Source organism: Heptranchias perlo, chromosome 2 (genome assembly GCF_035084215.1).
Source record: "Heptranchias perlo isolate sHepPer1 chromosome 2, sHepPer1.hap1, whole genome shotgun sequence".
In the NCBI taxonomy this organism is placed as follows: Eukaryota; Metazoa; Chordata; class Chondrichthyes; order Hexanchiformes; family Hexanchidae; genus Heptranchias; species Heptranchias perlo.
In genome coordinates, this window is record NC_090326.1 from 82,438,795 (window position 1) to 82,464,428 (window position 25,634).

At 45.0% G+C, this 25,634-nt stretch overlaps 1 protein-coding gene across 8 annotated transcripts in view; it reads right to left on the reverse strand.

Annotated features, from left to right (window-relative positions):
• Positions 1-25,634, reverse strand: part of LOC137340905 (histone deacetylase 9-like) — a 641,963-nt gene that overhangs the window by 228,922 nt on the left and 387,407 nt on the right. For all 8 annotated transcript variants that reach the window (XM_068003748.1, XM_068003726.1, XM_068003718.1 and 5 more), the window contains one exon: positions 2,336-2,439. In XM_068003748.1, coding sequence (XP_067859849.1) covers positions 2,336-2,439 — 104 coding nt within the window. The remainder of the gene's footprint in view (positions 1-2,335; positions 2,440-25,634) is intronic.

The following is a 25,634-nucleotide window of genomic DNA, read 5'->3' on the forward strand; positions in this document are numbered from 1 at the left end:
GTTCTGAGATATCAATTATCCTGGGCAAAAAAAACCATAAAAAAGCAACCCATGAATACCACGCTGTTTCTCTTGCAGGCTTTGGCTGATTCTTAACATGAAAAATAACACTGAGTGTTTTTGCTCAAAACAGAACCTCCCACTGAGGCTTTATGGGGGCATTCTGACATGAAACGATAGGTCAAAGAGACTGCACCCATAAACAGGTCACTGAAAACAAAGGTGTCATAATATTGATTATCTACTAATACAGGGAGTGCCAGGACTTATCAAGGTCACATAACACACTGCAGCTTTTGAGTACTACTGAACTGATTGAACATTATATCTCTTTTTTAAACTTTCTTATTTTCATTTTATTACCAAGCTAATTAAGTAATTACTTGAACAGCTGAGACACAAACAAACTAGCCTCTTGAGACACAGCTGTATGCAACATGTATGACTTCACCATGATCGAGATTCAATTCATTCGTGCTACCTTAAGTTCTCTAAAAGGTTTGCTCCAGAATGTTCTTCCCTTTCAATACTGTATGAACTTTTTACAACTTTTAAAATATGCACCTGTTTTTAATCCTGTAACGTCAGACAAAAATATTTTTCATGATGATTAAAGCAGAATTGGGTAATTGAGGTAACAACAGAAAATGTCTTAATTCACAGTAGTCTGATTTGTTTCAGTCAATCATTCTTGCCATACTTTTGATGAAGAAACGCTACTGTGGCCTGCAAAGGGTTAAACAATAACCTGTGAATGGTAATTATCGACTTTAATCTACAGTGCTTCAAACACACGCTTTCTATGATGTAACATCTGGGAAATTGATTTTCTACAAATTTTTAACACACATATAGGTTAATTGATTGCAGGCAATGTTTAAGGATGTAATTTAACTGAGGTGTACTGATGATGTGACAAACCACCAGTTTGAAGCTCAAGCTGTTTACGAAGATCAAGAGAACTCAGATTAAATTACAGCCTTAAACTTATTGCCAGTTATTTGTTATTGTACATAATACACCACAGATATTTTAGTACTTAAAAAAAGGTTTTTTTTCCCACTTTTTTCCATTGTCTGACAAGTGTTTTGAACTTAGTTGTACAGTGGAGCTAAGGGGACATACACTAATAAGGGGGTAATAAGGCTGATAAAGTGATAGGACCTGAAGTGATATGGCATCATGTGGCAGTTTATGTAGCAGTATGAGGTTTCTCAGGGGTTGTAGTTTAGTGGTAAGTAAACTATTTGGTATACCATTGGCTTGATAATGCAATGACATGCATCAGGCGCCTGTTCCCATATTATCGAGCACAGAGGCCTGCAGCTTTGAGCGTGCCTGATGGGCTCAGCACAGCACAATATGGCTGACAGTGACAAAGGTTTGGGGACCCTATGTAAAACCTACGTGCAAGGTTCACTGGGGTTCACTGGGGCCATAGGAAATACTTAAATCAGGGACCTCCCCATTATCCAACTGGAGTGCCTAAGTTACACAGTGCCCAGGTGCTGAAGGGTAGGCCCTATTAACAAACAGAAAATTGTCTCTGCCTGTTGCTTCTCTCCGAATACTCTCCTCCCCTCCACCCCTGATATTTCTCATAAAAATTATAAACATGTTCTTTTAGAACATGATTATGGTTTTGCTTGAAACAACAAGCAGAAGAAATTTTCAGAAACCCATTTGTATTACTGATATTCCTACCAACCCAAAAGACTGGCCAAAAGAAAGACTTTTCCAGCTGTCAAAGAGAGAAAGCTTTCATCCTATCAATCTGGATTGGATTCAAACTTAGGTCCCACAGGATAGAATGTTAATCCACTGCACCTCTCAGTCTGAGGAAACGAATAGGATAATAATATTTATTTTTTTCCATGCAAAATATCCCTGGCAGGTTAAGTGTACATTTTTTCTATTAATACTTTACCAGAAAAACATGGTGAAAGATTAACTATGCTTCTCAGCAAAGAGATCATTCAGTGGCTATCATCAAAATCCCAACTGTAGATCTAGGCATAACTGTATGGAGCACTCAACAGCAAATGGCACAACAAAGGCCGAGGGGGTTTCCAAACATCAAGAGGATGAGTCACCCTCAGAACTCTTGACAGCACACCTGAAATCTCAGCTGGTTTCTATCAAGCTGCCTTTTCCAATTCTTTATTGTGTAAATTATTCCCCAGAATTTTCTTCTGCTGATGTTGGTGCCAAAAAAGATTTAATGGAAAAATAAAGAGTGAGAGAGAAGAAAGAGTACGCAAGAGGCAGAAGAGAGAGAGAGGGGGGAAAACAGGAGAAAGTACAAAGAGCAGCAATGTAAAACACTAAGTCTTACCTCAGCATGTGAATTAGATACTCCGTTCTCTATTGACACGCCGCTGGAGCTATTGTTGGGAGAGCTGGGGCCAGATCCTGGGGCACTGTTGCAAACTGAGGAATCTTTAAGAAGAAAACAACAATCAAATCAGAAATGACAGCAGTCACTATATATCCACAGTGTGAATGGGATCAGCAATGCAAAGGTTTCCTTTTTGTGAAATAACTCTATTTTTTCTATAATTGGTGGAAATTAAAGAGTGTTTACAATTTCTTAATTACCTTGTTTATATTCCAAGCTGATGCTGGATTTACATGATCCAGGTTTTGTTTTTCAATTCAGGGTACTTTTGAGTTTTGAATCATCTGAACTCAGTCATTGTGGATGGACTCCACGTTGACTAAGACCTTATCAATGATTTTTGTTTTCCCAATTTTCTCTCTCCTCTCTTTAAGGTGGTGACTCATGAAGGCATACTGTTCCACAGGCACTCGCATCCTTCATGTGTGAGCCAAGAGAGTGAGTCTTGGCAGGCTTTTCAACCATGGTGGTGGGAACATTGCTGTTAAGCTACATCTTGTTTCCACCAGGTGTCCACACATACGCATTTTGAAGCAGAGGTCACTGGAAGCCTGGCTAATTTTTTCTTCCATTATCCCAAGAGTGCTGAAGCCAATTGTTGTGCCTCCACTACCACCCTGGCTGGGGCCAGCTAACTCAGCACAGATTAAAGGCTACACCTGGGACATTTCTGCTCTGTAGTCTGTCAAATTTTGTTTGATAATGTCCCTGTGAAGTGCCTTGGGATGTTTTACTATGTTAAAGGTGCTATAGAAATGCAAGTAGTTGTTGTTGTATGATTGAGCACCATACTTTGCAATGCATCAACCCAATGAATCATCAGAATAATGTAATTTTTTAAATCTAACTTTTATTCCACATACAGTGAGAAATAACAAATGAATAAAAGAAATCATGAAACCAGAAAAGGCCATTCAGCACATTAAAGCCACCCCCTTCCACAGACCTGTACTATCTACATTATCAACAGCAATTTACAATTGTATAGCACTTCTAATGGAGCAAAATATCCCAAGACACTTCACAGTTGGGGGTCAGACCTGAGCAGGTTAGGGAAGGTGGTCAAAGGAGTTGTTGAGGAGGTACATTTTAAGTTTTTTTGAAGGTGGGAGAAATGTAGCAAGAATTCTCCCGGTTGCTCTTTCAACTAACAGAGCATTACATTCAATAATCTCTGGCGAGTTATTTTGTTTATATCCTATTTGTTACTGTGTTTTCAACAGATATGAAATATTCTATTGACTGCCAATAGATGGGGCCTGTGTAACAGAAACATTTTATTTCCCTCATCCAAATTATTCTTTTATGATGTATACTGACAATATTACTAACTGGCAACAACTCCTGATTGTTTATTAATCCTTCATTGTGGATGTTATCACACAACAATGACACGGAGCACACTGGCTCTCTACAAACACACTGAGACTCACTGTCAGGAAATCTAAAACCAAGTAAAACCACCTAACAAAGCTCAATGGATGGATTTAAAAACTAAAAGCCAGTCGAAGCTATTTCAGAGTTATTTCAAAACTGTCTTCTCATCTTGGGCTTCAGATGATACTCTCACAGTTCATGATGTCTTATAATCATGCTGGTATATCCATTCTCTATCTACTTTCACTTTTGTGAGACACCTTAGGTTGGGCTGTGAGGTCATGACTCAGACACACAAGGCTAGATTTTCTGATCGGTGTTATTTTACTATGGTCGAGTGCTGGTGCTAAATTAACACCAATCGGAAAATCTAGGCTGTAGATTGACTAAGTGCTCGTCTCTGCAGTTGAAGTGTTTTTATTTTAGTTTTATATTAGTTTTACTTTTAAAATTTTTCAAACACAACTACTCATGAAACGAATATATCGACATTCATTCTGAGTTGGACCTGGATTTAAATTATCAAGGATCTCTCTTTAGGCATTTTGATATTGGGGTCAATTTTCATCTTTAGCTCTCCCAGAGCAGAAAGCTCTGTGCCAAAAGCACTGATGATGAAAGTTCACTCCACTGACATTGGAGTGCCAGAAGAGCAGTGCTGAAGCAGAAACTCCTGACTTCCATGCATCTTTTTCCCCTTCTTAGTTTGTCAGTATATCACTGATCTCTATTGGACCTGTTGGAGGTACCAATAGGAAAGAGCCCACCATTTTGTGATACCTAAGAAAGTTGGACTGAGACTCTAGCAGGTAGCCCTGGGGCATGGTCAGCTTGGGCCAAGTGGGAAGCTGGCCAACAGGAAGGGACTCATCTCCTGGTGGTTCTCCAGCTCTGTGCACAGCCTGTACATTATTCACTCTGACTAGCAAATGTCCCACATGTACTCACAGCTAATATTTGTCATGGGGGGTTGGGGGGAGAGGTGGGGGTTGGGGGAGAGGTGGGGGTTGGGGGAGAGGCAGGGATTGGATTGCACCAGATCTTCTTGCTGCCAGGAGCGAGATCAATGAGTGGCTGCTCATGCTATGGGTTCCTCGCCCTGCCAGTAGTAGGTCAAGTGTGTGCGTGCTTGGGTCCAGAGGGATGGTTAAGCCTTTTATAGTTTCAATGGCCTGATGTACCTCTGTTTTGCCACCTCCTCTTTTCCTTGACCATAGAATGAGCTCCTTCATCTAAAGAATTCAGGTCAGTGGAGTGAAGCACAAAAAATCCCTCTCTACTGATGACATCCTACCACACATCACCAACTCTACCACCTCCTTCCCCAGCGTTTTTCAGACGATCAAAAAATTTGGCCAGCTATTAGGCTAGAATTTCAACTACTTAAAAGAGAGATTCTCACACAAATCCAAGAGGACTATCCCTTCATCTGCAAAAAGACACACTTCAAGTACCTAGGCATATTAGTGATATCCGAACTCAATCCTAAATCCAATGCAAATCAACACCAGCAAAACTGTCCTTCTAAACTACAAAGCTGCTCCACAAGCACACCTCATAACATGGAAAACCTCTGTGATTCCTGGGAGTATGACCTGGGTCACCGACTCTCAGGAGAAAGATTGGAAGGAATCACTGAGACTGGCTGTCACAACCTCAATCTGCAGCAGATTGAGGGAGGATCTAATTAAAATTCTCCACTGCACATACCTCAGCCCAACCCGAGCACACAAGTGTTGATGGGACTGTGACCACAAAAGCACACCCCTGGTTCTGTTTTTTTTTATTCATTCATGGGATGTGGGCGTAGCTGGCAAGACCGGCATTTATTGCCCATCTCTAATTGCCCTTGAGAAGGTGGTGGTGAGCTGCTTCTTGAACCACTGCAGTCCGTGTGGTGAAGGTTCTTCCACAGTGTTGTTAGGAAGGGAGTTCCAGGATTTTGACCCAGCGACGATGAAGGAACCGCGATATATTTCCAAGTCGGGATGGTGTGTGACTTGGACGGAACGTGCAGGTGGTTGTGTTCCCATGTGCCTGCTGCCCTTGTCCTTCTAGATGGTAGAGGTCGTGGGTTTGGGAGCTGCTGTCGAAGAAGCCTTGACGAGTTGCCGCAGTGCATCCTGTAGATGGTACACACTGCAGTCAAAGTGTGCCGGTGGTGAAGGGAGTGAAGTTTTAGGGTGGTGGATGGGGTATCAATCAAGCGGGCTGCTTTGATCTGGATGGTGTCGAGATTCTTGAGTGTTTTTGGAGCTGCACCCATCCAGGCAAGTGGAGAGTATTCCATCACACTCCTGACTTGTGCCTTGTAGATGGTGGAAAGGCTTTGGGGAGTCAGGAGGTGAGTCACTCGCCACAGAATACCCAGCCTCTGACCTGCTGTCGTAGCCACAGTATTTATATGGCTGGTCCAGTTAAGTTTCTGGTCAATGGTGACCCCCAGGATGTTGATGGTGGGGGATTCGGCGATGGTAATGCCGTTGAATGTCAAGGGGAGGTGGTTAGACTCTCTCGTTGGAGATGATTATTGCCTGGCACTTGTCTGGCATGAATGTTACTTGCCACTTATCAGCCCAAGCCTGGATGTTGTCCAGATCTTGCTGCATGCAGGCATGGACTGCTTCATTATCTGTGGGGTTGCGAATGGAACTGAATACTGTTCAATCATCAGCAAACATCCTTATTTCTGACCTTATGATGAAGGGAAGGTCATTGATTAAGCAGCTGAAGATGGTTGGGCCTAGGACATTGCCCTGAGGAACTCCTGCAGCAATGTCCTGGGGCTGAGATGATTGGCCTCCAACAACCACTACCATCTTGCTTTGTGCTAGGTATTTCTCCAGCCACTGGAGAGTTTTCCCCTGATTCCCAATGACTTCAATTTTACTAGGGCTCCTTGGTGCCACACTCGGTCAAATGCTGCCTTGATGCCAAGGGCAGTTACCCTCACCTCACCTCTGAAATTCAGCTCTTTTGTCCATGTTTGGACCAAGGCTGTAATGAGGTCTGTTCATCTCAGTTACACTGATAATGTGCCATCAGTAGCAGAAGTACCAGAGCCTGCCAATGACACACTCTTAACATAAAATAACCTTTTATTTACAGTAATTTACAATGGTATAGCACCATTATTAAAAAAAACACCCACGCTCTATCAGAAAATCATTGAAGTGTACAAATAGCAATTCATCACAGCAGACTTTTTAACGATTGCTCAATCAGATTTGTCTGTGATTTCTACATTGCTTATATCTGCACCTAACAAATCAACCAGATACGCAACTTCACCCAAGTATTCAATAAATATGGATTTTTAAAATAATATGCATCTATCTGGGTTCCTTTATCAAAGTAATCAAAGGTGCAAATGACTAAAACTGTAACTGGAATATAAATACATTACAATTGTTTCAATCAACACAAGCAAATGACTTGAACCTTCCTAGTCATATTATTTACAGCAGATGCAATCAGAATCTGGTTTTAATTAGTGCAAGGTTTTACTTTTTTTAATATTTGAACAGTTGTGATAAACAATGCAAACCTAAATATTCCCAAGACCCAACTTTGTTTAATCTAAACTAACATTTTGGAAACATGCCTAACAACTAAAAAAATGAAATGTTCACATTAACATCCCCATTGCTCTGAAGATAATTTTCTGTGAAAGTTCAGGGAGAGTGTGAGTTACTAGAGGAATGCTGTGTTCAACCACAATATGAAAAGGTGCCTGCACACTCCAGGATGAGCAATAAATTGTGATTTGGCCAGCCCTTTTAACAGGGTCCTAGGTTTTCTATGTATCCTGAGGATTTCTTAGTCATCATAAGGAGTCATGGCTTTCCTCAACACAAGTTTATTTTGTGGAGGTGCCCATCGATGAGATTGTCCATAAGCATGGAGTCAGTTTACATACATATGCTGAAGGTACCAATTTTACCTCTCCACTACCAGCCTTGATTCCATGGCTGATGCTGTACTTTCAGATTGCCTGTGTGACATCTAGTTGAGGATGAGTCAGAACTTCTTGCACCTCAACACTGGAAAGACTGAAACTATCCTGTTCAGACCATGCCAGAAATTCCAAGCCCTGACCCTGATCCCACCCATTTACTGAATGCCTGCTCAAACTCAACCTGACAGTACACAACTTCAGTGCCCTACTTGACCCTGAGCTGAACCTCAAACTCCACATCCAATCCATCACCAAAACTGCCTACTTCCACCTCTGCAGCATTTCCTATCTTTGCCCTCAGCCCAGCTCACTGCCATTGAAACTGTCGTCCATGCCATTGTCAATTCCAGATTCAACTTTTCCAATGCCTTGCTCACTAGTCTCCTGAACTCCACCCTAAATTACATAGAATGTACAGCACAGAAAAAGGTCATTTGGCCCAACAGATCCATGCTGGTGTTTATGTTCCACACAAGCCTCCTCCGTCCCTACTTCATCTAATCCTATCAACATATCCTTCTTTTCCTTTCTCCTGCATCTGTTTATCTAGCTTCCCCTTAAATGAATCTATACTAGTCACCTCAACTACTACTTGTGGTAGCGAGTTCTACATTCTAACCACTTTCTGGTAAAGAAGTTCCTCCTGAATTCCCTATTGGATTTATTAGTGACCATCTTATATTTATTTCAACTAGAAATCCATGCCAACATATTATCCTGCACAAAATCCCACTCACCTATCTGCCCAATTCGGTTCACTCCATGTGATATCAAGAAACGGCTGAGTGCACTGGATACAACAAAGGCCATGGGCCCCAACAACATCCCGGCTGTAGTGCTGAAGACTTGTGCTCCAGAACTAGCCGCGCCTCTAGCTAAACTGTTCCAGTACAGCTACAACACATGCATCTACCCGACAATGTGAAAAATTGCCCAGGTATGTCCTGGCCACAAATCCAATCCGGCCAATTACCGCCCCATCACTCTACTCTCAATCATCAGTAAAGTGATGGAAGGTGTCGTCGACAGTGCTATCAAGTGGCACTTACTCACCAATAACCTGCTCACCGATGCTCACTTTGGGTTCCGCCAGGACCACTCGGCTCCAGATCTCATTACAGCCTTGGTCCAAACATGGACAAAAGAGCTGAATTCCAGAGGTGAGGTGAGAGTGACTGCCTTTGACATCAAGGCAGCATTTGACTGAGTGTGGTACCAAGGAGCCCTAGTAAAATTGAAGTCAATGGGAATCAGGGGGAAAACTCTCCAGTGGCTGGAGTCATACCTAGCACAAAGGAAGATGGTAGTGGTTGTTGGAGGCCAATCATCTCAGCCACAGGGCATTGCTGCAGGAGTTCCTCAGGGCAGTGTCCTAGGCCCAACCATCTTCAGCTGCTTCATCAATGACCTTCCCTCCATCATAAGGTCAGAAATGGGGACGTTCGCTGATGATTGCACAGTGTTCAGTTCCATTCGCAACCCCTCAGATAATGAAACAGTCCGTGCCCGCATGCAGCAAGACCTGGGCAACATGCAGGCTTGGGCTGATAAGTAGCAAGTAACATTCACGCCAGACCAGTGCCAGGCGATGACCATCTCCAACAAGAGAGAGTCTAACCACTTCCCCTTGACATTCAACGGCATTACCATCGCTGAATCCCCCACCATCAACATCTCGGGGGTCACCATTGACCAGAAACTTTGCTGGACCAGCCACATAAATACTGTGGCTACAAGAGCAGGTCAGAGGCTGGGTATTCTGCGGCGAGTGACTCACTTCCTGACTCCCCAAAGCCTTTCCACCATCTACAAGGCACAAGTCAGGAGTGCGATGGAATACTCTCCACTTGCCTGGATGAATGCAGCTCAAACAACACTGAAGAAACTCAACACCATCCAGGACAAAGCAGCCCGCTTGATTGTCACCCCATCCACCACCCTAAACATTCACTCCCTTCACCACCGGTGCACAGTGGCTGCAGTGTGTATCATCCACAGGATGCACTGCAGCAACTCGCCAAGGCTTCTTCGACAGCACCTTCCAAACCTGCGACTTCTACCACCTAGAAGGACAAGGGCAGCAGGCACATGGGAACAACACCACCTGCACGTTCCCCTCCAAGTCACATACCATCCCGACTTGGAAATATATCGTCGCTGGGTCAAAATCCTGGAACTCCCTACCTAACAGCACTGTGGGAGAACCTTCACCACACGGACTGCAGCGGATCAAGAAGGCGACTCACCACCACCTTCTCAAGGGCAATTCGGGATGGGCAATAAATGCTGGCCTCGCCAGCGATGCCCACATCCCATGAACTAATAAAAATAAACCGTAACAATCTCTATTGGCTACCAGTCGCTCAATGCGTCGATTTGAAAATCCTCATTCTCAAATCCCTCAACAGACTTGCCTCTCTATCTTTGAAACTCCTCCAGCCCATGTCACTGCCCATATCTTCCACTCTTCCACTCTTGGTCTAAACAATATTAATAACAATAACTTGTATCTACATAGTGCCTTGAACATAGAAAAATGTCCCAAGGTGCTTCACAGAGGCATAAGGAAAAAAATTGATTTCTACCGCACATTCCCCTCCCTCCACTTTATCACCAGTGGGAAGAGCCTTGAACTATCTTTCCTCTACACTGGAACACCATCTCTAACCCATTCATGTTGCTGCATCTCTCCCACCTTCATAGGAATCCTTAAAACCTACCTTTTCGACAGCAGCTTTGACCACCTCCCCTAGGCTCTTACTCCTGCTCAAGTTCAACCTTCAACTATGACGTGCCTTGAGACGTTGGGCTTTGTTAAAAACGCTATATACATGTGTATATATATATATCATTATATATTATACATATGTTTTTATTCTTGCTGTTTGTTTATATACCAGTCTCTTAATGGAAAACAATCCTTTTATTCAACCTTTCAAATATACTGGAAAAGGTTTCTGTATTGATTCCAACTGATGAGGGTGTAAATCCATTCCATTCAGCACCATAGGACTCTGTCCACTGCAGACAATTAACTCCTTAAAGAGCTGAATGAATCTCTGTTGAAGAATTTGGTTGGTAGTTATGATGAGAAGTGTAGACACAGATGAACAAATACTTTGTGGAACATAATTCCTGGGCTGTGGGACCATCAAAATATCACCTGTGTAGTGTATTCACTTGGGATTGGATAATGTAGATTGAAATGTTGGAATAATACTCTGGAATTTTGCTTTAACTTCAATTAACTTAGGGGTTCAGGCAAACCAGTTATGGTAGTGTAGTGGTTATGATACTGGACGAGTAATCTAGAGTCCTGGAATAATAATCCTGAGAATGTAAATTCAAATTCCACCATGGCAGTCTGAGAATTTAAATTCAGTTTAAAAAAAAATCTGGAAATTAAAAGCTGCTATTGGTAAAAGTGAGCATGAAGCTGTCGGATTGTTGTAAAAACCCAACTGGTCCATTAAGGAAGGGAATCTGTTGTTCTGACCTGGTCTGGCCTATATTTACCTTCAGCTGCCTCAAATTTTCTTCTATGCGGCTTCCCTTGTGATACTAAGAGTTTGCAGCTTGCTCCCTTCCTAAACTCCTCAATCAACTCAGGCATCTCGTTTTTCAGTGGTAAAAAGTTTAGTAATTTTGCCATTTTCCTACCCTCAGACATCAGCTTCCAACTACATTAGTAAATAGTCTAGAACCCTTCTTTAACTTTCTCTTGCTCTTGATATAAAGAATACTTAGTCATTGGCCTTTATATTTTTCACTATATTCTTATCTCTTGGTGTCCCTCATCAGTTTCTTGGCCTTCTTTTGCTTAATTGTACAATTCTCCCTACCCTGTTCCTTCCCTGTACATTTCAAAAGTTTATACACCATTTCTTTCTCCTTAATGCCTTCCATGACTTCCCTCTTCATCTACTTTGGTTTTACTTTCCTGTTTAGTCAACTGGATTCTAGGATAAACTGTCTCTGCAAATGTAAATATTTCCTTATAGAATATCCATTTTCCCTCCACATTCTCCCCTTCAAATAATTCTTTTCATTTTATGCCTTACATTCAGCATTTCATCCCTTCAGAGTCTGCTCTCCTGCAATCCATTTTCTTAATAGTTTATATTATCTCTTCCGTCCTCATTTCAATCTCAAAATTAAGAACCTTATGACCACTAGATCCCAAATATCCTCGTACTACAATCTAGTTTAGTATTTTCTCCTCATTAGTTCGGAGCTAATCTAATATTGCCTCCCTCATTATGGGTCCCCTCACCTGGGGGTAAAATTTCTGCAGGGTCCTCCTGATCTCCCACTGTAACTTTGATGAAAGAGGCAAAAACCCTGGGGAAACAACATAAACAGCTCAAATGCTCAGGAAGACTCTTGAAGTTCTTCAATAGTTAGTTCCCTCATGCACACAGATAGTCCCAAATCTTGTCAGGAAGATTAAGATTGCCACGTTATTACAACTGAGGCCTTAGCACTAATCTTTTTAAGACCTCCCACAGCAATACATCCACCTTCATTTGATTTTGTGGTGTGTACACAATAACGGCTAATGTTTGTACTCAGATGATGTTGAAATCTACTTTGAGTTAGTTTTAACCATTTTATGACTTAATGAAGAAAATCAGGAGCAGATGGTGATTATATTTGACCTATTCCTGATGTAAATAAAACGGCCACAAGTTTGTGACCCCTTACAGATCTTAAGTACATATAAAGATAGTAATCTTCAGCAGCATCCCAATGGACATTGGGAGTTCCTAAGACTAGCTTCTTGCCAATCTGCACCTTAATTCTCTGAGACTGCATTGAACAAAGGTGGAGGGGAAGAACAACAGATGTTGTGAATTCTGTAATAACGAGGCAGTTAATAGGCTTAATAGATTTTTAAAAAAAGGAAGCTGGAAAGATCACTGAATGATATACAAAGGTCATCTTAATCAGCAATGGAAAATATTTTAAAGAACAAAAGGGACATGCACAAGCTAAGTAAGGCAGTGAAAGGGGCAAGGAAAAGACAAAGTTAGGGTCTAAAGTAGAGGAGAATGAAATAGAAGGTGGATGGATGAAACAGGCAAGAAAATTAGGGAACTAACTGAGCTTTCTGTCTTTCATCTTCTACATTGTTCCAACTAATCTTAACACAACATTCAGGAACAGCATCTGATCTTCCCTGGTCTAAACACTGACTTCCCTCAATATCTTCCCTGTTTCTGCCATCCAACTTCCACCAGAATGTGCAGAGAATTAATCTGAGTGACTATTAGTTTTAATTAAGCTTTCCATTAATAGGGTGTCCATTGACTGATGTGTACTGTCTAAACAAATTAAAGAGCATATTTTCCTTTGTGTGTAGAGTTTAATTGGAAAAAGGCACAAGTAAACAGTGGAGGATTAGTGGTAGAAAGCGATAACTGACTTTTGTTTTGTTATTACCGCTGCTCAAAATCGTGATTCATACCTAAAACATACCTGAAAACTGGTAAAGGAAAATCAAGAGAAACTTATGTGTCGAAGTAGGAAAATTGAGATCAGTACTCCCAATCAGACTAGTGAGTTAGTTTTTTCTTATTCATTCTTGGGATGTGGGCATCAGTGGCAAGGCCAGCATTTATTGCCCATTCCTAATTGCTCTTGAGAAGGTGGTGGTGAGCCGCCTTCTTGACAACTGAGTGGCTTGCTAGGCCATTTCAGAATCAACCACATTGCTGTGGGTCTGGAGTCACATATAGGCCAGACTGGGTAAGGACGGCAGGTTTCCTTCACCGAAAGGACATTAGTGAATCAGATGGGTTTTTACATCAACTTGGCAGCTTCATGGTTGCCTATGACTAACACTAGCTTTTTATTCCAGATTTTATTAATTAACAGAATTTAAATTCCCCAGCTGCCATAGCAGGATTTAGAACTCATATCTCCCGATCATTAGTCCAGTAACATAACCACTATGCTATCATACCCGTGTGTACAAAGGGAAAACCAAACTACGGGTACGGTAGCATAGTGGTTATGTTACTGGACCAGTAATCCAGAGCCCTGGACTAATAACCCGGAGTCATGAATTCAAACCTCACCACGGCAGCCGGGGAATTTAAATTCAATTAATTAATTTAATTAAATCTGGAATTAAAAAAGACTAGTATCAGTAATGGTGACCACAAAACTACTGGATTGTCATAAAAACCCATCTGGTTCACTAATGCCCTTTAGGGAAACCTGCCGTCCTTACCCAGTCTGGCCGATATGTGACTCCAGACCCACAGCAATGTGGTTGATTCTCTAATTGGCCTCTGAAATGGCCTAGCAAGTTCAGTTATACAATCTCGCTACAAAAAGTCATAATAAGAAAAAAAACCAGAGAGACCACTAGGCACCGGACAAGGCAAACCAAGCCCAGTTGACCCTGCCAAGTCCTCCTCACTAACATCTGGGGACTTGTGCCAAATATTGGGAGAACTGTCAAGCAACAGCCTGACATAGCCAGACTCACAGAATCATACGTTTCAGGCAACGTCCTAGACTCTTCCATCACCATCCCTGGGTATGTTCTGTCCCACTGGCAGGACAGACCCATCAGAGGTGGCGGTACAGTGGTATACAGTCAGGAGGGGGTGGCCCTGGGAGTTCTCAACATTGACTCCGGACCCCATGAAATCTCATGGCATCAGGTCAAACATGGGCAAGGAAACCTTCTGCTGATGAATCAGTCCTCCTCCATGTTGAGCAGCACTTGGAGAAAGCACTGAGGGTAGCAAGGGCACAGAATGTACTCTGGGTGGAGGACTTCAATGTCCATCACCAAGAGATCCTCAGTAGCACCACTGCTGGCCAAGTCTTGAAGGACATCGCTGCCAGACTGGGCCAAGCACCAGGTGGTGAGTGAACCAACACGAGGGAAAAACCTACTTGACCTCGTCCTCTACAATCTACCTGTCGCAAATGCATTTGTCCATGACAGCATTGGTAGGAGTAACCACCACACAGTCCTTGCGGAGACAAAGTCCCGTCTTCACACTGAGGACACCATCCAACGTGTTGTGTGGCACTACCACCGTGCAAAATGGCATAGATTCAGAACAGATCGAGCAGCTCAAAACTGGGCATCCATGAGGCACTGTGGGCCACCATCAGCAGCAGAATTGTATTCCAGCACAATCTGTAACCTCATGGCCTGGTATATTCCTCACTCTACCATTACCAACAAGCCAGGGAATCAACTCTGGTTCAATGAGGAGTGCAGAAGAGCATGCCAGGAGCAGAACCAGGTGTACCTAAAAATGAGGTGCCAACCTGGTGAAGCTACAACTCAGGACTACATGCATGCTAATCAGCAGAAGCATCATGCTATAGACAGAGCTAAGCGATTCCACAGCCAACGGATCAGATCAAAGCTCTGCAATCCTGCCACATCCAGTCGTGAATGGTGGTGGACAATTAAACAACTAATGGGAGGAGGAGGCTCTGTGAACATCCCCATCCTTAATGATTGTAAACAATTTTACAACACCAAGTTATAGTCCAGCAATTTTATTTTAAATTCACAAGCTTTCGGAGGCTTCCCCCTTCGTCAGGTGAACGATGTGAAATGAAATCCTCGAAATGAAATCGCATTTATAATTCACAGAACAATGCTTGGTGAGTACAGACAGTTTTTTCAACTGCCCGTTGCCAAGGCAATCAGTGTGCAGACAGACAGGTGTTACCTGCCAGGTCTCACAGAATATACAAATCACCAAAAAAAAAACAACAAACAAAAAAAAAACAGAGATAGAGAGGTAGAAACATAGAAAAGACAGCAACTGACCCGTTATATTAAAAACAGATAACATTTGTTCGCTGGTGGGGTAACGTGTAGCGTGACATGAACCCAAGATCCCGGTTGAGGCCGTCCTCATGGGTGCGGAACTTGGCTATCAATTTCTGCTCGACGATTTTGCGTTGTCGTGTGTCTCGAAGGCCGCCTTGGAGAACGCTTACCCGAAGGTCGGTGGATGAATGTCCATGACTGCTGAAGTGTTCCCCGACTGGGAGGGAACCCTCCTGTTTGGCGATTGTTGCGCGGTGTCCGTTCATCCGTTGTCGCAGCGTCTGCATGGTCTCGCCAATGTACCATGCTCTGGGGCATCCTTTCCTGCAACGTATGAGGTAGACAACGTTGGCCGAGTCACAGGAGTATGAACCATGCACCTGGTGGGTGGTGTCCTCTCGTGTGATGGTGGTATCTGTGTCGATGATCTGGCATGTCTTGCAGAGGTTACCGTGGCAGGGTTGTGTGGTGTCGTGGACGCTGTTCTCTTGAAAGCTAGGTAATTTGCTGCGAACGATGGTCTGTTTGAGGTTGGGTGGCTGTTTAAAGGCGAGTAGTGGAGGTGTGGGGATGGCCATAGCGAGGTGTTTGTCCTCATTGATGACATGTTGAAGGCTGCGGAGAACATGGCGTAGTTTCTCCGCTCCGGGGAAGTACTGGACGACAAAGGGTACTCTGTTGGTTGCGTCCCGTGTTAGTCTCCTGAGGAGGTCTATGCGATTTTTTGCTGTGGCCCGTTGGAACTGTCGATCGATGAGTCGAGCGTCATATCCCGTTCTTACTAGGGCGTCTTTCAGCGTCTGTAGGTGTCCATCGCGTTCCTCCTCGTCTGAGCAGACCCTGTGTATTCGCAGGGCCTGTCCATAGGGGATGGCCTCTTTGACGTAGTTAGGGTGGAAGCTGGAAAAGTGGAGCATCGTGAGGTTGTCCGTGGGCTTGCGGTAGAGTGAGGTGCTGAGGTGCCCGTCTTTGATGGAGATTCGTGTGTCCAAGAAAGAAACTGATTCTGAGGAGTAGTCCATGGTGAGCTTGATGGTGGGATGGAACTTGTTGATGTTATCGTGTAGTCTCTTTAGTGATTCCTTGCCGTGGGTCCATAGAAAGAAAATGTCGTCGATGTATCTGGTGTATAGTGTTGGTTGGAGGTCTTGTGCAGTGAAGAAGTCCTGCTCGAACTTGTGCATGAAAATGTTGGCGTATTGGGGTGCGAATTTGGTCCCCATGGCTGTTCCGTGTGTTTGGGTAAAGAACTGGTTATTGAAGGTGAAGACATTGTGATCCAGGATGAAACGGATGAGTTGTAGGATGGCGTCTGGAGATTGGCTGTTGTTGGTGTTGAGTATTGATGCTGTCGCAGCGATGCCGTCATCGTGGGGGATACTGGTGTAGAGTGCCGAGACGTCCATCGTGGTGAGAAGTGTTCCTGGTTCAACTGGTCCGTGGGTACTGAGTTTTTGTAGGAAGTCTGTAGTGTCGCGACAGAAGCTGGGGGTTCCCTGTACGATGGGTTTCAGGATGCCCTCGATGTATCCAGAGAGGTTCTCACACAGGGTTCCGTTGCCTGATACGATAGGACATCCGGGTGTGTTGGCTTTGTGTATCTTTGGGAGGCAGTAGAAGTCTCCCACGCGGGGAGTACGTGGGATGAGAGTGCGTAGGATGTTTTGAAGGTCTGGATCGAAGGTCTTGATCAGTTTGTTGAGCTGGTGGGTGTGTTCTTTGGTCGGGTCTGCGGGTAACCGTCTGTAGTGTTCCTGGTTGTCCAGTTGTCGGTATGCTTCTTTGCAATAGTCCGTTCTGTTCTGTATGACAATGGCTCCTCCTTTGTCCGCTGGTTTGATGACGATGTTGCGGTTGGTCTTGAGAGCGTTGATGGCGTTGCGTTGTGCTCGGGTGACATTCTGGACTATCTTCTGAGTGCGGCTGATGAATCTGGCATTGACGCATTTCCTGATAGCTTGAGCATACATGTCAAGCTGAGGGCAGCGACCCTCCGGAGGAGTCCAGTTTGACTCTTTCCTCTTCGGTTGCTGTACCGCGGATCCCTCTGTCTGCTGTTCCGGATCGTCGATTGTCTCATTGGGTTCGCTGCTGAAATCTTGGGGTTTGTGGTAGAATTCCCGGAGCCTCATTCTCCTGATGAATTCCTCTGTGTCCGCCGCGAGACTAGTGGGGTCCATTTTGGTAGTGGGGCAGAAATTGAGCCCTCGGCTGAGAACTTCGATTTCGTCTGGTTGAAGGGTGTGGTCGGATGAATTGACAATAGACTTCCCTGTGGTTGCAACCGTGGTACCAGCTACGTTATACCGCCAAACAGACGAGGCAACGGAACTACGCTGCCTACATGAAAACCAAGAGCAGGAAGCTTGAGAAACTCGGCATCACCACCAGCATCGACCAAGCTTCCCCTGGTACCACGGTTGCAACCACAGGGAAGTCTATTGTCAATTTGTCCGACCACACCCTTCAACCAGACGAAATCGAAGTTCTCAGCCGAGGGCTCAATTTCTGCCCCACTACCAAAATGGACCCCACTAGTCTCGCGGCGGACACAGAGGAATTCATCAGGAGAATGAGGCTCCGGGAATTCTACCACAAACCCCAAGATTTCAGCAGCGAACCCAATGAGACAATCGACGATCCGGAACAGCAGACAGAGGGATCCGCGGTACAGCAACCGAAGAGGAAAGAATCAAACTGGACTCCTCCGGAGGGTCGCTGCCCTCAGCTTGACATGTATGCTCAAGCTATCAGGAAATGCGTCAATGCCAGATTCATCAGCCGCACTCAGAAGATAGTCCAGAATGTCACCCGAGCACAACGCAACGCCATCAACGCTCTCAAGACCAACCGCAACATCGTCATCAAACCAGCGGACAAAGGAGGAGCCATTGTCATACAGAACAGAACGGACTATTGCAAAGAAGCATACCGACAACTGGACAACCAGGAACACTACAGACGGTTACCCGCAGACCCGACCAAAGAACACACCCACCAGCTCAACAAACTGATCAAGACCTTCGATCCAGACCTTCAAAACATCCTACGCACTCTCATCCCACGTACTCCCCGCGTGGGAGACTTCTACTGCCTCCCAAAGATACACAAAGCCAACACACCCGGACGTCCTATCGTATCAGGCAACGGAACCCTGTGTGAGAACCTCTCTGGATACATCGAGGGCATCCTGAAACCCATCGTACAGGGAACCCCCAGCTTCTGTCGCGACACTACAGACTTCCTACAAAAACTCAGTACCCACGGACCAGTTGAACCAGGAACACTTCTCACCACGATGGACGTCTCGGCACTCTACACCAGTATCCCCCACGATGACGGCATCGCTGCGACAGCATCAATACTCAACACCAACAACAGCCAATCTCCAGACGCCATCCTACAACTCATCCGTTTCATCCTGGATCACAATGTCTTCACCTTCAATAACCAGTTCTTTACCCAAACACACGGAACAGCCATGGGGACCAAATTCGCACCCCAATACGCCAACATTTTCATGCACAAGTTCGAGCAGGACTTCTTCACTGCACAAGACCTCCAACCAACACTATACACCAGATACATCGACGACATTTTCTTTCTATGGACCCACGGCAAGGAATCACTAAAGAGACTACACGATAACATCAACAAGTTCCATCCCACCATCAAGCTCACCATGGACTACTCCTCAGAATCAGTTTCTTTCTTGGACACACGAATCTCCATCAAAGACGGGCACCTCAGCACCTCACTCTACCGCAAGCCCACGGACAACCTCACGATGCTCCACTTTTCCAGCTTCCACCCTAACCACGTCAAAGAGGCCATCCCCTATGGACAGGCCCTGCGAATACACAGGGTCTGCTCAGACGAGGAGGAACGCGATGGACACCTACAGACGCTGAAAGACGCCCTAGTAAGAACGGGATATGACGCTCGACTCATCGATCGACAGTTCCAACGGGCCACAGCAAAAAATCGCATAGACCTCCTCAGGAGACTAACACGGGACGCAACCAACAGAGTACCCTTTGTCGTCCAGTACTTCCCCGGAGCGGAGAAACTACGCCATGTTCTCCGCAGCCTTCAACATGTCATCAATGAGGACAAACACCTCGCTATGGCCATCCCCACACCTCCACTACTCGCCTTTAAACAGCCACCCAACCTCAAACAGACCATCGTTCGCAGCAAATTACCTAGCTTTCAAGAGAACAGCGTCCACGACACCACACAACCCTGCCACGGTAACCTCTGCAAGACATGCCAGATCATCGACACAGATACCACCATCACACGAGAGGACACCACCCACCAGGTGCATGGTTCATACTCCTGTGACTCGGCCAACGTTGTCTACCTCATACGTTGCAGGAAAGAATGCCCCAGAGCATGGTACATTGGCGAGACCATGCAGACGCTGCGACAACGGATGAACGGACACCGCGCAACAATCGCCAAACAGGAGGGTTCCCTCCCAGTCGGGGAACACTTCAGCAGTCATGGACATTCATCCACCGACCTTCGGGTAAGCGTTCTCCAAGGCGGCCTTCGAGACACACGACAACGCAAAATCGTCGAGCAGAAATTGATAGCCAAGTTCCGCACCCATGAGGACGGCCTCAACCGGGATCTTGGGTTCCTGTCACGCTACACGTTACCCCACCAGCGAACAAATGTTATCTGTTTTTAATATAACGGGTCAGTTGCTGACTTTGCTATGTTTCTACCTCTCTATCTCTGTTTTTTTTTTGTTTGTTGTTTTTTTTTTGGTGATTTGTATATTCTGTGAGACCTGGCAGGTAACACCTGTCTGTCTGCACACTGATTGCCTTGGCAACGGGCAGTTGAAAAAACTGTCTGTACTCACCAAGCATTGTTCTGTGAATTATAAATGCGATTTCATTTCGAGGATTTCATTTCACATCGTTCACCTGACGAAGGGGGAAGCCTCCGAAAGCTTGTGAATTTAAAATAAAATTGCTGGACTATAACTTGGTGTTGTAAAATTGTTTACAATTGTCAACCCCAGTCCATCACCGGCATCTCCACATCATCCTTAATGATGGCAGAGTCCAGCAAGTGAGTGCAAAAGACAAGGCTGAAGTGTTTGCAACCATCTTCAGCCAGAAGCGCCAAGTGGCTGATCCATCTCGGCCTCCTCCCGATATCCCCACCATGACATTCGACGCACTCCACACGATATCAAGAAACGGCTGAGTGCACTGGATACAACAAAGGCTATGGGCCCTGACAACATCCCGGCTGTAGTACTGAAGACTTGTGCTCCAGAACTAGCCGCGCCTCTAGCCAAACTGTTCCAGTACAGCTACAACACTGGCATCTACCCGTCAATGTGGAAAATTGCCCACATATGTCCTGTCCACAAAAAGCAGGACAAATCCAATCCGACCAATTACCGCCCCATCAGTCTACTCTCAATCATCAGTAAAGTGATGGAAGGTGTCATCAACAGTGCTATCAAACGGCACTTACTCACCAATAGCCTGCTCACCATTGCTCAGTTTGGGATCCGCCAGGACAACTCGGCTCCAGACCTCATAACAGCCTTGGTCCAAACATGGACAAAAGAGCTGAATTCCAGAGATGAGGTGAGAGTGACTGCCCTTGACATCAAGACAGCATTTGACCGAGTGTGGTACCAAGGAGCCCTAGTAAAATTGAAGTCAATAGGAATTAGGGGGAAAACTCTCCAGTGGCTGGTGTCATACCTAGCACAAAGGAAGATGGTAATGTTTGTTGGGGGCCAATCATCTCAGCCCCAGGACATTGCTGCAGGAGTTCCTCAGGGCAGTGTCCTAGGCCCAACCATCTTCAACTGCTTCATCAATGAACTTCCCTCCATCATAAGGTCAGAAATGGGGATGTTCGCTAATGATTGAACAGTTCATTTCCATTCACAACCCCTCAGATAATGAAGCAGTCCGTGCCCGCATGCAGCAAGACCTGGACAACATCCAGGCTTGAGCTGATAAGTGGCAAGTAACATTCGTGCCAGACAAGTGCCAGGCAATGACCATCTCCAACAAGAGAGAGTCTAACCACCTCCCCTTGACATTCAACGGCATTACCATCGCCGAATCCCCCACCATCAACATCCTGGGGGTCACCATTGACCAGAAAATTAACTGGACCAGCCACATAAATACGGTGGCTACAAGAGCAGGTCAGAGGCTGGGTATTCTGCAGCGAGTGACTCACCTCCTGATTCCCCAAAGCCTTTCCACCATCTACAAGGCATCAGTCAGGAGTGTGATGGAATACTCTCCACTTGCCTGGATGAGTGCAGCTCCAACAACACTCAAGAAGCTCGACACCATCCAGGACAAAGCAGCCCGCTTGATTGACACCCCATCCACCACCCTAAAGTTTCACTCTCTTCACCACTGGCGCACAGTGGCTGCAGCTTGTACCATCTACAGGATGCACTGCAGCAACTCGCCAAGGCTTCTTTGATAGCACCTCCCAAACCCGCAATCCGTACCACCTAGAAGGACAAGGGCAGCAGGCACATGGGAACAACACCACATGCACGTTCCCCTCCAAGTCACACACCATCCTGACTTTGAAATATATCGCCGTTCCTTCATCGTCGCTGGGTCAAAATCCTGGAACTCCCTACCTAACAGCACTGTGGGAGAACCTTCACCACCTGGACTGCAGCGGTTCAAGAAGGCGGCTCACCACCACCTTTCAAGGGCAATTATAGATGGGTAATAAGTGCTGGCCTTGCCGGAGACGCCCACATCCCATGAACGAATAATAAAAAATTTCAGTTTTAACAGAGCATTGATAGAAATGAATTGTAGATCAGGATTATAATCCCCCCAATATAAGTCCAGAAGCCATTGGTGGTCATATTGTAGTCGAACCTCAAGGCAAGGGTAATAGGAAGTACAAAGGGTATAGTAGATTCACAATTCATAGAACAGGCAGTGGATCTACCAAACAAGCAATCAAATGTCATGCAGCTCTTTGAAGGAAAAGAAAAGATAGAGGCTGGGTCATTGGTAATATGGGCTACGTGGTACAACAATGGTTGATGAAAATTCTGAACAACTCCAATACCTGAGAAGAGATTAGGTAAAACAATACACATTCATGAACCTGTAGCTTCACTGAACAAACATGCAAGGAGTAATTTTAACCCCCAAGAACGGGTGGGCTGGGATTGGGTGGATAGTTAAAATAGTTGAAATTTTCAGCAGGACCGCATCCTGGCTCCAACACGCCCACTTCTGGGTTTAACCCAGGCACGTTAGAATGCGCGTGGCAACAGAAACTCGGAAGTCCTGTCCCCACTTAATGCCGGCGGGCTGATACTTAAAGGGGCAATATCACAATCTCATTGTGATAGTTGAGGCACTTAATTTTTTATGTATTAGAAATGTAAAACAAACTTAACCTTACTTGTTCGGGTTTCCCATCGCCTCTGATTCATGTCAGGTGAAAGCAGGCGAGAAGGGCCGGATCAATGAGGTGAGCGCCTTTATTGCACTGCTTGTGGGCCCAGAGCCGCGGGAGTGCTTCATCCAGGCCCAACAAGCACCAGGCAGCCAGATTAACAGGCTGGCTGCCTTTTGGGAGGGAAAGGAGCTGCGAATCGGAGAGGAGGGAGGGAGGGAGGGAGAGAGAGCTCATGGGCAGTGGAAGAAATCAGGGAGGGGGTAAGGACGTGAGGGGACTTGGATGACATTGGGTGGGCATTGGGGAAGATCGGGCGGGGGTCACTTGACTTCCGGGTTCACCAAAAGAATATCTGCACACCGCTGGGTTCCTGACTCTGACCTAAAATCACACCCGTAGAGTCAGAAGCTTGGATAGGTTAGAGGAACTTACATTATGTCTCAATAATTTTAAAAGTATAGTACATGCTGCACAATACTGCCTTACCTTAGCTTGGAAAAGGTGAACTTTGAAAATGGGCATTTTGGCCTGTAGGAGGAAGGACAGGCATCCACAAATTTGCCCTAGCCGCAAAAGCATGGAAGTATGTTTCTTGGTGGGTCAATTTAGGGCCATCCTCTATAATCGAGAAGGTCCAGAAAATGTTTCATGAATTGAAAGCAAGCATCTTGATAAGGCCAGAGTATTATTGTGTCTTAATGTGCAGGTGAAGGACATTTACCACTGGACATACCTAAAAGCATCTCCCATATTTGTCCTTCATGTCCCTTGCCTGCCTCCCACAAATTACGCCAATGACTCAAAGTGAAAATCACACCCCAAAAAATGCTCTCCATATGGGCCAACGCCCACAATACCCCCCCTTTGGGCATGTATTACACCCCCACGGGCGTCCCTCCTCACCTCGTTACCCTATACTGCCTGCCTGCGCTGCTTAGTGTTTTGCTGAAAGGTCCTAGCTCCCCCTGTGTTTGTTTGTTTGTTTGTTTTCTCTGCTGCATGCTGCTGCTGCTGCTTCGCCACTCCCCTTTTGCCTGCCTGTCTGCCTGCCTGGTAAATGGCCTTCACCTGCACATTAAGACACAGTAACACTCTCGCCTTATCACGATGCTTGCTTTCAATTCATGAAACTTTTTCTGGGCCTCCTCCCTGGCTATTATAGTGGATGGCCCTAAATTGACCCACCAAGAAACATGCTTCCATGCTTTTGCGGCTAGGGCAAGTTTGTGGATGCCTGTCCTTCCTCCTACAGTCCAAAAAGTTCAACATGCTATCTACAAGAATTTCCATTTCCTATATGTTTTGCTGTGCCACTTTAGCCAAGCTTTGAGCATGTTAAAATGGATGAATTAAATATTTGCCATTCATACCAGTTAAGTGATAGCTTAGCTGCTTGGGAAATTTGAAAGGAGCATTAGTATTGCAGGTGGATCATGATCAGTCATTTTTCTTTTGTTCCCACTACTGAAGTTGGATTGCATGGAAACTTCTGCTGCAAAATCCTGCACACCCGCCATCTTGATTTGTTAATTTTTGAAAATAAAGAAAAGAGAGAAATATGGCTCTGATAGTGAAATACATCATCTTCTTTGTTTTGGGATATGAGACTCACTGATAAATATTAATAAACCTAGAGGACCGAAATTCCAGGGCCTCTGTTCTGCCACCATTAGGTAGACTCCTGCCCTGAGGAACTAGAAGAAAATCAGAGTGCAGGATGTGGCTCTGATTGAGTGAGCTTGAGACCTTTAACTGACTAAAGAGGCAATTCTCCCCAAAGGGGATCAACATTTTGGCACTTTAAGATTATCCATCCCCTTTTACTTCCCTCTAATGTTTGGAGCTTCTTTAAGGCCCATTAAGGAACCCAACCCTGCTCCCAGCAGGCATGGCTTCCACTGGGCCTAATCACAATGTACTGGCTGGAATTCCTGGAGTAGCCCTAGAATGCCCCTATACACTCCCAAAGCTGTGGAAGTGAAGGGACCAGACAGAAGTATCGCTAACCCAACATCATCTGAAGTTGGACCATTGTGTAAACAGGGTGGAAACTTGGCAGATCCGGGTTCTACACTAAATTCCTAGACCACATCTTCTGCAAAGGTCCCCTTTTCTGTTCTACCGCAACCTAGGAATATCATTCCCTGGATATTCTAGCCCTTAGATATTCTTTTAAGAAACCTAAAGCTCCAAACTTTAAGCTTTTTTCTAATTTAAGAACTTTGTTCCCTTACCTACTCCCTCTCCAATATTTTTGAAGCAAACTTTGAAAGAAAGAAAGACTTGCATTTATATAGCTGCTTTCATTACCTCAGGACATCCCAAAATGCTTTACAGCCAATTAAGCACTTTTGAAGTGTAATCACTGTTGTAATGTAGGAACCATGGCAGCCAATTTGTGCATAGCAAGGTCCCACAAACACCAATATGATAATGATCAGATAATCTGTTTTTTTAGTGATGTTGGTTGAGGGATAAATACTGGCCAGGACTCTCATGCTCTTCTTTGAAATAGTGCCATGGGATCTTTTACATCCACCTGAGAGGGCAGGTTTAATGTCTCATCTGAAAGACAGCATCTCCAATAGTGCGGCACTCCTTCAGTACTGCACTGGAGTGTCAGCCAAGGTTGTTCCCTATATTATAACACTTCA